Source organism: Myotis nattereri (assembly GCF_964212035.1).
Source record: "Myotis nattereri genome assembly, chromosome: 20".
NCBI classification, from domain to species: Eukaryota; Metazoa; Chordata; class Mammalia; order Chiroptera; family Vespertilionidae; genus Myotis; species Myotis nattereri.
This window is the reverse complement of record NC_138096.1, coordinates 9,371,614-9,386,004: the sequence shown is the minus strand read 5'-3', so window position 1 is coordinate 9,386,004 and position 14,391 is coordinate 9,371,614. Positions and strand designations below refer to the sequence as shown.

The window sequence follows — 14,391 nt, the reverse complement described above, 5'->3', positions numbered from 1 at the left end:
AGGGGATCATTCTCTCCAGGCGGAGAGGGCTGGTCTGCAGTCAAGGCGATGGCCATGCAGAACTGTGCATTTATATGCCGGACGGAATGCCGTTTGTCACTGCATTTTGTTTTCAAGTACAAAAATAAAAGAGCATTCCGTATTTGCTCATAACCATTCCATCCTCCCTCTTTGGGGGAAGGGCCTTAGAGAACTGGTATTTGCCCATCAAAGTAGGCATAAGAGGGTAGAGGAAAATGAATTATTACATGAGTAGATCAGCCACAGCAGCCATTTCCTTGAAGAGAGACCCTCTACAGCAGGGGTGGGCAAACTTTTTGACTCGAGGGCCACAATGGGTTCTTGAACTGGACCGGAGGGCCGGAACAAAAGCATGGATGGAGTGTTTGTGTGAACTAATATAAATTCAAAGTAAACATCATTACATAAAAGGGTACGGTCTTTTTTTTTTTTAGTTTTATTCATTTCAAACGGGCCGGATCCGGCCCGCGGGCTGTAGTTTGCCCACGGCTGCTCTACAGGCTCGAACTGAAGAGGCATGAATATTACATAAGCACCACACCCATTGCCTTTCACCAACAACATTTAATTAGACACAATTCACAGCTCTTGAGTCGCTCTAAGCACCTTTCAAGATGGCTCCTGCTTAAGAACCACAAGAGGGTAAAAGTATTCGGGGCAAAATACTGTTTTCTATCCTTCTCATACCTGGAAGGACACACAGTCGTGTAAATCGCAGCAGTAACATCAAACCTATCAGAACATTTCTATCCATCTGGAAATGGAGGTGTATCCAGTGTGCTCCAGATTGTGAAAATAAAATCACTATCTACGACACATCAACTCAAAAGTTGTTAATTCATGTATTACTTCCATAACACTTTTAAAAATGGACTTGCTCTTTGAAAACAATGACTTCTCAGCTCCCGACTCTTCATTAAGCATTTTTCTGTTCCTATCAAGGAAGGAGTTCATTCTCACTGGACAAGCCACAGAGAAACATGGTGTGAATTCCACACCCCCACCCCCAAATGATCTGATCTACTCATTGTCCTATCATACTGCTCCAGGGAAAACTCGTGGAATAAGAACAAACCAGGAAAAGTGATGAGGTGGGCAATGCCACACCGAGTGAAGCTCCGGTTCGTTCTTGGGGAACACACGTGGATCTTTAAATGTGGAGGTTAAAAAGCCAGTGATCGCCAGTAACAACACAACAAACTCACAGAGCCAACCCTAACGAGGCAGTCTCTGACTTCGCAGAAGCTGTACATTTAAATATTTACTTTACCTCATTTTCTCTCAACTGTCAATGACCACGCTTTCATTTTGTTCCTTTATAAAGCTACCATATTTAGTTTAAATTCTGACAAATTTTCTGAAGAGAAGGAGATAGTATAACTCAAAGGCAGTATGTAACACGCGCATTTACAAAGGCATTCCTATGCACAAAGATACATTAAAAAAAAAAACAAACCCACACACACAGCTAAATCTAGGGTTTTCAAATTAAAAAAAAACACACATACAAATTTTCTCTGAGCTAGAATGTTAGTTTCACAGATATGCTGAGATACACAAATATTTCAGGACCTTTGATATGGGTGGGAGTTGAGCGAATTCTAGAATCTGACAATTTGCTTCTAGTTCCCGGCTGTGTGAGCTTAGTCAGTGTGTTCAGAGCAGAGTACACACTCGCATGGTCATTATCTTGTGTATGTTGCTCTTCTCCCCAACTGAGAGCAACAATGTCAATGTCATGATCCCAAGTTCTTCATAATAGAAAATCAATCCAAAAGATAAGATTAGAAGACAAAAAACTGTGCTTTAAATCTAAGATTAATTAAGCAAGAAGAACATGGTAGCTACATGAAGTGATGGATATGTTAATTAGCTACATGATAGCAATTATTTTACAAAATACATGTATATCAAAACAGCAACCTGGGCACATTAAATATATACTCTGTCAATCCTAGCTCAATAAAGATGGGAAAAATCTCTCTGCGAACCTGATAAAGAAGAAATGCAGAAAGACAGTAACAGTCGCCTCCTGGTTGCTCTCCATCTTCCGCCTTCTGGAAATTTTAAGGATGAAGAAAACCAGAATTGCCCAAACCTACCTGGTGGGTTGAGCCAAACAACAGGTATGTCCTACCTTGTCCCTTCCTGGCGATGTCAGCAGCTAGCCAGGAGGCATCAGAGCGGTCAGATAAAGAGGAGGCGCTCCGCCCTCAGATTCGGGCACATACTGTGACCCCCATCTTTTCCTGGTTTCTCTCGCATTGTGACAATTCCTTGTGCCCCCCCCCCCACCTCCCATTCCCAGCCTGAAGCGCAGGGCTGCCGCCCAGGGGCCTTACCTTCCTTCAGCATGCCCACTTTCAAGCACTTCATGAAGCGGCAAGCTTGGCAGGATTTACGCCGGCGCTTCGTGATTTCACATTCGTTCGTAGCAGGACAGCTGTACTCTATGTTCCCTGAAACACGGGGTCGGGAGGAAACAAGCCGTCAGATGGGCAAGACCCAGGAAATGTGAGCGTCCCCAGGCAGTGGCCGACTCCTGTCCCCTTCCCGCAAAATGAAACAGTAGGCACGAGGAAGTGACAAGTGTCACGAGGCTGGATGCTCTGTGACAACCACTGAAGACACATTGAGCACCGAGAAGCTATCTGGTGCAGCTCTTCAAAACTTCCTGTTCAGAATGAGCCTTTCACTTGATGCTTAGCTCACCCGGGCCAAGACCCAGTCTTCCGGGATCTCACGATCCAAAGGCATTTTGAAGCAGATTATTTCTATGAAACCTCAAGCATCACAACTATCTTCTTGTATCGTCAAGTCTGGATTTCTCTTTTTTTATTAAAAAATTTTAATGCTGACATCATTTCAGTTGTTCCCTCTTCTCCACCCTTTGCCCACCTCCATCCATCCACCCCTTTCTCCGCCTTCCTAGGCCTTCACCAAACTACTGGTGTCCGTGGGGCATGCATCTATGGTCTTTAGCTAAGTCTGGGTTTCTTCGGGTGACTAATGCTGGGATGCATCAAGGCATATTGTCTTTTTTTCCCCCAATATGTTTTATTGTTGTTTAGACAGAATGGAAGGGAGAGGGAGAGAGATAGAAACATCCATGAGAAACATCACTGATCGGCTGCCTCCTGCACTCTCCCTACAGGGGATGGAACCGCAACCCAGGTATGTGTCCACACCGGGAATGGAACTGGCAATCTCGTACTTCCTGGTCTGACACTCAACCACTGAGCCACATCGGTCAGGCAGGCGTATTGCCTTTTTGACATAAACTTCATTGTAGACAATAATCGGCGGGCTCATTTGGGACTTTGCAGGAAGCTCCTAGAGGGCAGCCATGCCTGAGGTTCCCTGATTCTTGCTGTGGCCTGAACCACAGTCTTACAAAACAACTCGGTGCTTGGTAAATGCTTCTTATTGGTAAACAGTGATTCTCATCTTCATCATCACCATCCTCATTGCCCTTGTTACACCACTTGCAGGAGGAAATGCAAACCCCTCAGCCCCATGAAAGTGTTAGGGGTAAGAACACACTGCGGCGAAATTGTGTTTTTATCATCTGAGTTTACATTTAGTGGTAGTGCTGACACATTCCACACGGTATGTAGCCGGAAGAAGATCCAAACTTCATCTGGAATTGCTTTTTCCAATGAGTGGCACTGACGGCATGTGGGAGGCACCCCGGGCCTGCCCCCAGCTTTGCCAAGAAGCTGCCTTTAGAATAAAGCCTCTCTCCCCATCAGCTCCATCCCAGGGCCCTGGAAGGTCTCCCGCTCCTTCCTAACCCTTTCCCCTGGTGATTAAGTGCATTAGTATCTTAATGAAAATGCATCCTGTTTATTGCCCTCTTGGGAAGGGGGAGGTCATCACACCAGATGCATAAATTGTCATCAGAGACGGTCTCAGCATAATTGCAATTTTGCTGCTCTGTGTCTGCTGTGCCCAGGGTCTGTCCGAGTCCCCTGAAACTAGGCACAGAGACTAGTAATTAGCATAGAGGCTGCCTGGGACTGCGGCATTGATGAAATATTTCAGAGTTAATCACACTTTGTCAACACTGATTTATATTGACTACCTTTCTCCAGACTGATGCCTCCTCGGTAAATATCACATTAGTGGATTGCAAGACGGTACAGACTCAAATCCTCAGCTACCACTAATTCCACAGGAAGGAAGAACTCCCCGCTTATAACCACTGAAAATTGGCTCAGTGAGCATGACTTTAAAAAGGGGTTGTGCATTATCGCTTGAGATAAACCCATCCAAATAGTTTGGCTAAATTAGGGTTCCAATCCAGGGTACAATAATAAACACAACTTTTTACCATAAGAGGTTAAATAATAAGAGTAATATTAATTGCATCCAAAGAAGCATACCCATCACCTTCTTCGAAGACATTACTGATGCAACAGACATAGAAAACCAAGTCAAAGCAACCAGACTGTCTGAGCCATGTCTGAGAATAAAGGGATTGAGAATATGAACTTAGATAAACCATTTTTCCCTGCAGAGTTTCTTTAATCATCACCGAAAATTTGACATCAAGAGTGTTGCTAGTAATTTCCTGGGAGTTACTACTAGAACCTTCCATCTACAAGGCCCTCCCCATCCTTATTTGAAAAGAAACCCAGAGCCAGTGAGGCTCAGTTGGTTGAGCTCAACTCATGCACTAGGACAGTGGTCGGCAAACTCATTAGTCAACAGAGCCAAATATCAACAGTACTTCTTCAAAATAGACTCGCCCAGGCCAAAAACTGACTTCTGTGCATGGGCCACGAAGTTTCAATCGCACTGTATGTGCGCCCGCACGTGGTATTTTGTGGAAGAGCCACACTCAAGGGGCGAAAGATCCGCATGTGGCTCATGAGCTGCAGTTTGCTGACCACGGTGGAGGCTGCTGGTTCGATTCCCAGTCAGGGCAATGCCCAGGCTATGGGCTCAATCCCCACTGAGGGCCGTGCAGAAGGCCACCAGCAGCAGATCAATGATTCTCTCTCATCATCGATGTTTCTGTCTCTCTCCCTCTCCCTTCCTCTCTGAAATCAATAAAACATTTTAAAAATAAAATAAATAGAAAGAAACCCAGGTCCCTGCTCCCTTAGGAAGACAATGACTAGTGAGAAAGAAAATAAAATAAAAAAAAAGTTTTCCAAACAGTATTTCTTCCCTTTCCTATGCCTGGAATGTCAGTACGAAGGCAAACTTGGCCCACGCTCCAGTATGCAGGTGTGAGCACTAGGGCCACCCTCTCAACCCAGTGCTGGCAACTTCTACTGGGATGATCCAACATCCGCACCCCAGCCCCACTCTCCAATAATCACCTTTCCTTTCAAACTAGTTCCTCTTCCTCTTTGAAAAGTATACCCTTGTCGTTCACAATAGTAGACTTCCGACCGGAACCTAAATGGGGCCTGCGTGAGCTCACACCTGGACTATGGCAGCGATCTCCAAGCTGGGCACGATGCCTCCATCCAGTCCTCATCTAATCCAGGCCGCATGCCTCCCTCCTATGCCTCTTCCGATGACTGCTTTGATCAGTCACCACCCTACTTTTGTAAGAAAAAGTCCACAGATTCCTAGGGCCTCCGAGATTAAATACACCATGTTAGACTGGCTAACGAAGCCCCGCCAATGGGGCGCTCATGGGCTTTCCCAGGTTTATGGCCATTATCACCTCACATGAACTTTCTGATGCAGCCACTGTGATTGATTCTCCTTGGCTGCGTCCTGCAGGCTTCCCTGAGAATGATCTATCTGTGGCCCTCTTTTCTTCTTAAAATTACTTCCAAGTCTCAATGTTCAACTCAAATCCCAGCCAAATCGCTCATGAAAATGGCTCAGCCCAGCCTAGCAGAAAATGATTTCTTGGTCCTCATATCTCTTTAGGTACCTGCGTCATAGCAAGGCATGCCATATTTTGTTACACCTTTTCCCGTGCATATTACCCATCTGAGGGTAAGGTCCTGGAGGCAAGGGACCTTTCTTGGGCAGCATAGCAATCCTATATGATAAAAGCATAGTATGCAAATTGTCCCCTTGGCTGGAAGGTCGTCCGGGAGTTCAACCAGGGAGCAGGGCCGGCGGGGGGAAGGGAGGGAGGCCCAGGTTGGCAGCTTGCAGCCTCTAGGGACCCTAACAGTGCACAAATATCATGCACTGGGCCTCTAGTCTTCCATGAAAAGCTAGTACATAAGCAAAGGAATACTCTTAGAACAACTTAATATTTTCATGAAATCTCAAGGTCATCTTGATGAATAGCAATTACTGTGTTATAATACAGCCATGTCCACAAGGTCAAGTGAGTGGGCTATCCTATTAGGAGGCAATTTTAAGGACACTAGGAAAAACATCCTCCAAATCAGAAAAAGTAGAAGAAAACTGAATTAATTATCAAAACCCTGAAAAGTAGCTTTGGCAAAGATGGAAATGCACAGCAAAACAGGGAGATATTACCAAGAAATGAAAAACAATAGAATATAAAAACTTCTGGGGAGGAAAAGGTAAAAAGAATGTAAGAGGCTTTAAAGAAAATAAAAATGCATCTTGATATGAATATGATAAAAATAAAATGAAAATATAGAATACAGAGAGAATTAGTTATTTAATTTCTATCTAATTATAATACTTTATTGTTTAGGTACTGTGAGAATTGCAGCCACATTGGAGAATATAGTTAGGAGTGATTCAACAACAGTAGCTAAATTTATGCATAACTGTGTAAAGATTTTAAAATTTCTTCAAACAATAGAAACTTCAAATAGCCACAAGAGCGTTCGGTGGTTGAATGTCAACCTGTCAACCTGGAGGTCACAGTTCAATTTCCGGTTAGGGCACATACTCGGGTTGTGGGCTCCATCCCGAATGTGGGGCATGCAGGAGGCAGAGGACCAATATTCTCTCTCATCATTGATGTTTCTATCTCTCTCTCCTTCTCCCTTCCTCTCTGAAATCAATAAAAAAAATATATTAAAAAGGAAACAGAATTTCACTGTGAATAGATGAAAAAATAGAGTGGGGTCCTGAGTGTTTTCCAAAACATGTAGTTTCAGCTTAAATGCACAGAAATTGTTTAGGATGAGACCAGGTATCCTTCAGCCAAGTGTCATGTTTCAATAAATGTCTTCACATAGGTGGACAATAACCTTGATTTCACTAAGTAACACCTTGGTTTACATCTGGAGAAAAACAAAGCAGCATCATGCTAAGGAACTTATTTGCTGGAGGAAAACCTCTCTCATGTCCGAGCCCTCCCATTGAGTTGCTCGGTTCCTTGTTGTTGGCTATGATCACCCACCCAACCAAGTCTTTGATGCATCTGAGAGTCTACAGAGCTGCTGCCCTTGAAAAACCTTCCCTGGTGCTTTTACTACTCAATAAAGAAAGCATTTATCCAAAAAATCAGTGCTGCCCCACGCCCCTGGGTAACAATGTCCCATCTATTTTGGTAATGGCTCAAAGACACGGCTCCCAGACGACCCACGATCTCCATGGGGCACCTGTTTTCTTCGGTTCATGCAAGTGAAAATGAGACAACAATATTTCCAAGGGCAACTGTGGGCGCCTGCAATGCTAACCCTGGATGGATGCTCAGGATGAGGCAGAAGTCACTGTTCACAGCCCCGGCTCCTCATTTCAGACACGGAGATGTCTTGCATTATTGTTTGCTCTGATTTGGGACGCATTTGTCCAACGGCACCGGGACCGAACTGGGCAGCTCCTGATGACAGGAGGGGAATTTTCCCAGTTTTGTCAGGAGCTGGGGGAGTGAGCTGTGCTGAGAGGGAGCCGATCAACCTGGAAGCTGTAGGGGTTTTTTGTTTGTTTGTTTTTAATACTCACCTGAGGATATTTTTCCACTGATTTTAGAGAGAGTAGAAAAGAGAGGGAAAGACAGAGAGAAACATCAATGTGAGAGAAACATATAGACTGGTTACCTCCTGCATGTGCCCCGACCAGGGTTCGGGCCGGAAAGAAGCCTGCATCCAAGGTACCTGCCCTTGACCACAATCGAACCTGGGACTCTTCAGTCCGCAGGCTGACGCTCTATCCACTGAGCCAGACTGGCTAGGCCTGGAGCTGTGGGCTTTAAAGCTGGCTGATAAAAATGATGGAGCCAGGTATCACATACCTCCTGGCGACTTTTCAGAAAGTCCTGGGCCCCGCTTCCTCATTGCAGACTCTTTTGTACAATTAGTGTACAGCTGTATAATTTTCTCACTCGCTGCCTAAGAGAACCTCACAGCTAGAAGGCGGGGGAATGACAGGGTGGATGCAAAACTCCAGCCCGGACTGCCGGTGGCTAATTTGTGTCTTCCTTTCACTTAATGGACTTTTACAGTTTGGCAGTGGAAGGGCTGAGGGATGTAAATTAGCCTGGCATCTCAAAATAAAAGTATATGACAAGTCTCCTCTCCAACTCCCATGGCTCACACATAGGCCTGCTATGGTTCCTGGGAGGTACCCCCTTGTTCCCAGGTGCAGACATCACAATGATAACACCCACTTCCAAGCATCCCCGTATCTCCCCCAATTGTTTTAATTTTATTAACAGAACCAAGGGGGTGGCGATGACCCGCAGGGCATTCCAAGCGGGGATTATCCAATTGCTTTCCAACAGTAAGTGATTTAAAAATAATGGGATTTCCTGAGTATACAATTACCGAGCATTGCAATAATCTGTAGTATTTTTGTTTTAAACGCCCAAATCAGAAAAAAAGAACAAAAACCCCCTGTCTATGGTAGTGAAGGTTTTTCCACACAGAGAGATCACTTCCCCTTCTCTCCTTCTCTTTCTGGTTTTTAATGCTTTGTTTCTAGCTACTTTCTGCTCATACCACTAGTAATTAAAAACAAAAAACACATGGGGGGGGACAGCTGGGGAGAGATCGATGGGGGAAAATGGAGACCTGTGTAATACTTTAAACACTAAAGAATTTAAATTAAAAAAATAATAATAAATTAAAAACACACACATACAAAACAATACTATCTATAGCTGGGATTATAATGCACATGTAAGTTGAGTGCTATCTTTTTTTTTTAGGGGGGGGGGGCGTAATCCTCACCCAAGGATATTTTTCCATTGATTTTTAGAGAGAGTGGAAGAAATGGGGAGAGAGAAAGGAAGAGAGAAACATTGATGTGAGAGAAACATATTGACTGGTTGCCTCCCACATGTGTCCCGAGCAAGGCCAGGGATGGAACCTACAACCAAGGTACACCCGCTTGCCTGGAATCAAACCCAGGACCCTTCAGTCTGCAGGCTGACACTCTATCCACTGAGCCAAACCAGCTAGGGCTACTCCAAATTATTAATTTTAAAAAAACCTAAGCATAGTCAATTACACATAATAAAACTCAAAACAATCCACCAATGGTGTGTCATTTGGCAAAAAGCAACACAGATTTATAAGATATTAAGCTTCAAGGAGATCTTACATTCCAGTTGGTTCCGCCCCTTGGTTTCGTGCAGGCCACATAGACATATGGACGAATATGTACTGACCTACACCTGACCATCTTTACAAGATATGGTCTAGTTAATAGCAAGAAAGACTAAAACGCAAATACCCTGGCATCCAGTCTAATACTCCTTAAAAGAACCCACTTACTTGTCAGTACCTAGAATAAACATTAATAGTGCCAGGCATTCATCTATGTACTTCACATTGTCGAACCCCCATTCTGCAGATGAGAGAATTAAGGCACCAAGACAAGAGGTAACTCACCCAGCATCACATGGTTAGCAAGTACCTGAGCCAGGACGGGAGCCCAGTCACACTAGATGCAAAGTCTGTGCTCTTGACTGATACTTGCCAGAGGGGAGGGGCCTTGGGGGTTGGGTGTAAAAGGTGAAGGGATTAGTAGTACAAATCTGTAGTTACAAAACAATCACGGGGATTGGTAAAGTACAGCCTAGAGACGATCATCAATAATACTGTAATAACTATGTTTGGTGCCAGGTGGGTACTAGAAAGACCACGGGGAACACTTTGCAAAGTACATGATTGTCGCCCGAGCCAGTTTGGCTCCGTGGATAGAATGTCAGCCTGCAGACTGAAGGGTCCCAGGTTCGATTCCATGCCCAGGTTGCAGGCTCGATCCCCAGTAGGGGGCGTGCAGGAGGCAGCTGATCCATGATTCTCTCTCGTCATTGATGTTTCCATCTCTCTCCCTCTCCCTTCCTCTCTGAAATCAATAAAAATATATTTTTAAAAAAGTATATGATGGTTTAACCACTGTGCTGTGCACCTGAAACTAACACAAAATAATATGGAATGTCCGCTGTCATTGAAAAAATAAGATTTAAAAATAAATACATAGCTCCATGCTCTGAACTATGATGCAACACTGCCTGGCTCTAATCTTTTGAAAGTAATTGAGTGTTGCTTGGCACAGAGATAGAAAATGGAATTCCTATCTGCTGAGAGAGAGCTGTGTGGCTGCCGCCGTTGCTATTGCTGATGGTTGGAAAGGAAGTTGTGATGCCCGGAGAAGCAGGGTGAGGGTGGATCTTGGCATTGTCTTTGGCTGTTGTCAGACTTACGGAGCAGGGGCAGCTGTGGGAGAGGATAGGGTTGCTTTTAAGAGAATGGCATCTCTCAACACCTCCAAAAGAAATCCCTCAACTTATCTCGGCACCACCGTGGTTTGTGGCTGTAACTGCACAGAAACCAAACAGACCTGTCGTCAAAGCAACAGGTGTCAGGTTGTAAACAATATAATTTAAAGATCCCAAAATAATGCTATTGTTCATGATAGAAAAAATAATAATCCGCCACCAGGAAGGCAAGCTCTGAAATGCATTTCAAAGAGAATCATGTGTATAATAAAAATACACTCGCTGATGAAAATGATGGAGAATATCAAGATCTCTTATCCAAGTTCCGCAGGAATGCAATGTATTTAGCTTTGGCAGGATGCTATCTTCTTGCAAAAGACACTGTGGTCCTGCAGTGTGGGATGTCCCCTACGTGATGTGTACAGTCTCTTCATTTTTTAAAATGTTTTATTAATTTTTAGAGAGAGATGGAGGGAGAGGGAGAGAGAGATGGGAACATCAATGAGGGAGAAACATAGACTGGCTGTCTCCTGTACCACCCTACTGGGGATTGAGCCTGCAACCCGGGCATGTGCCCTGACCAGGAATCGAACCAGAGACCTCTTGGTTCATGGGCTGAAGCTCAACCACTGAGCCACACCAGCAGGGCCTTCTTCATTTTTGAGTTCTTATAGTGTGGGGATCCTGTCACAGGAGTCTTCATAAAAGACCTCAAAGATGACCTGTCACAAGAAAGGTATTATATCTGAGCTAACCCTACCCGCCCCCCACCAAAATGTGTTGTGCTCAGTATCCAACATCAACTTTTCAATGTTCCTTTCCTGCTTACAAATTTTAAACAATCTGATATGAGTTTGCTTATATCTCTTTTAAGACATATGACTATAAAAAAGGGGGGTTAGGGGATTGTTAAAAAATTACCTGGTGAAAGAAAGAAATGTTAAGTCTCATGCAGCCACTACCTTTGGATAGAAAACATTTCTATGTGTACATTTATTCCAAAGGCCATTTGGATATTTTAACATCATTCAAGGGCCATACAAAATGACCAACTTACAACATCAGCCTGCTACATTTAGTCAAACATTTAATTAACTAATGGCTTGGCAGGACCAGAGCAAATAATTTTGAGGGCCTTATATGGCCTACGGGCCGGACATTCCCCATTCCTGAAACTAACAACTGAAAATCCAGTGGCGAAATGAGGGTTAGTGGGTAACATCCAGGGAACTGAGACAGAAAACTGGTTTACTGAAGAGTCAACTCTCAAACTTCATATGTAGGGGATTTCTGAAAAGTGTTTATAAAAACATAAAATATTGTTAAGACTTACTTCTGCCCACCCCCTCTTTATAAACCTTTACTATCATTGAACTATAACTTTGGGAACATTCTTACAATTCACTATGTTGAAAAACTGAAAATTTGACCATGGCCCTGACCAGTTTGGCTCAGTGGATAGAGCGTCGGCCTGCGGACTGAAGGGTCCTGGGTTCGATTCCGGTCAAGGGCATGTACCTTGGTTGTGGGCACATCCCCAGTAGGGGGTGTGCAGGAGGCAGCTGATCGATGTTTCTCTCTCATCGATGTTTCTAACTCTCTATCCCTCTTCCTTCATCTCTGTAAAAAAATCAATAAAATGTATTTTTTTTTAAAAAAATTTGCCCATGGACTAAAAACCTCTCTAGAAAAATTAATTCTAAAATTATCTGATACTTCAAAAGCTTTTAAAGTCTACGAGGCCAGGTAGGAGCACAAGCCTCATCACATCATTACATTATTTGTGGATGTGAGACTTCAGGCACAGAGAAATAACCACTCAACATGCATGGCACATTCTAAAAACTAACAGATCCATTACTGTGATGATAAATGAACAAATTCTTCATCTATTACAGGTACAACAAAGGCATTATATTAAACTCAAGAGAAGGAGAACAAGGAGGAGGGAGAAGAGGGGAAGAAAAAAATAGGTACAATAAGCACTCGAGAGGATGCAGAGAAGTTGGACCCCTGTTGGTGAGGTGGGAAACGGTGCAGCCATGGCAAAAGGCAGTATGGTGGGTTCTTACAAACACTCATTCATTCCAAAGAGTGGGTCTGCTAAGTTAAAACTAGGAAAAATAAAACTGCAAATGATGCTATTTCCTGAGACATCCATTCACATATTGTACATTCTCAGCCAACAAAGAAAGTCTGTGCCCTGGCTAGTTGGGCTCAGTGGATAGAGCGTCGGCCTGCAGACTGAAAGGTCCCAGGTTCGATTCTGGTCCAGGGCATGTACCATGGTTGCGGGCACATCCCCAGTAGGGGGTGTGCAGGAGGCAGCTGATCAATGTTTCTCTCTCATCGATGTTTCTAACTCTCTATCCCTCTCCCTTCCTCTCTGTAAAAAATCAATAAAATATATTAAAAAAGAAAGAAAATCTGCAACACTAAATTTTACTATTGAAATAAACACTGAAGATAGCTGTTAAAATAGCAGGCGTAGAATAATAGTTCTCATTCATAATTTAGCAACATTAATGAATTTCAAAAAAACTAGACATAACTGGCATCCAATGCCAGGAAACACACACACACATGAAAATGTCAGACTTACAACAAAAGCAAGCTCTGAGTTAACGCAAATGAATTCTAGACAATATTCCTTTTGAAAATATTACCTCAATATTTAATTGAGTACTGCATCTGCCCTTATAAATCACTGAGACTCTTCAAGTCAACTGAGGCATTGCCATAGTATTTTGGATTTTCATTTTAGAACATGTTAGAGGTTTAAAGCCCCCATGTACAAACCAGGCTAATTGCTTCCTCTGAAAACAAAGTTAAATAGAAGTTAATATATTATGTTTCCTTGGGAAGATCCTATGATGTAACAGACAATGTGTAAGTACCCATTTCCTCCTGTGCTGCACACATTCTATTCTAAGACCAAAATAGCTCTGAGGGCAAAGAAAAGGCAACATCTAGGAATGAGGCTCCAGGAATACCCACCGTTCAGGAAAGAGTCATTAATTCAGGGTGGAAAGAAGTCAGGGACATCAAACCCACAGGCCATGCCCATGGCCTTTAGCATATGACTAGCAGGCAAATGCTTAATCTTTTTTTTTTAATATATTTTTATTGATTTCAGAGGAGGGAGAAGGAGAGAGGGATAGAGGGAGAGGAAGAGGGAGAGAGAGAGAAACATCAATGATGTGAGAGAATCAATGATCGGCTGCCTCCTTCATGCCCCCCACTGGGGATTGAGCCTGCAACTCAGCATGATCCTTGACAGGGAATCAAACTGTGACCTCCTGGTTCATAGGTCCACGCTCAACCACTGAACCACACCGGCCAGGTACTTTCCATATTCTTATATAGAAATAAAAACTTCTGGGAGGCTAGGGTTTTGTGTATTAAAAAATGTGTACTGACTTTTTTGGATATAAAGATATTTTTCTTTTGCCTCCATAGCAAGGGTCCAAAAGATTAAAGAAAAGAAAGAATTTCCACTCATTTATGAATTGAGGCCAAAACTAGCATTAGAAGAAAAATCAGAATAAATTAATAACCCTAGGAGAATGATGTTGAAATCATTGCCTCTATTGTAACCCTGTTGGATGATAGGTTAGAACTGTCAAAGTTTTCTAAAAAATGATTGGTCAACAGAAAAAAAAACAAAGAAAAAAAAAAAAAAACTCACCTTGATTTTTACCTAGCTATGTGCTGACCTAATTCAATCGTTGTCCAATGATAACTTGAAAACAGCCAATAAATAAAATGTGGCTTTCTGGTTGACTTTCACTGAAATCTAT

General features: G+C 43.2%; 1 protein-coding gene across 1 annotated transcript in view; it reads right to left on the bottom strand.

Annotated features, from left to right (window-relative positions):
- ESRRG (estrogen related receptor gamma) overlaps nt 1-14,391 on the bottom strand; it is a gene marked incomplete at its 5' end in the record, with an annotated part of 169,249 nt that overhangs the window by 114,691 nt on the left and 40,167 nt on the right. Inside the window, one exon of the mRNA XM_081114534.1 lies at nt 2,364-2,480. Coding sequence (XP_080970660.1) covers nt 2,364-2,480 — 117 coding nt within the window. The remainder of the gene's footprint in view (nt 1-2,363; nt 2,481-14,391) is intronic.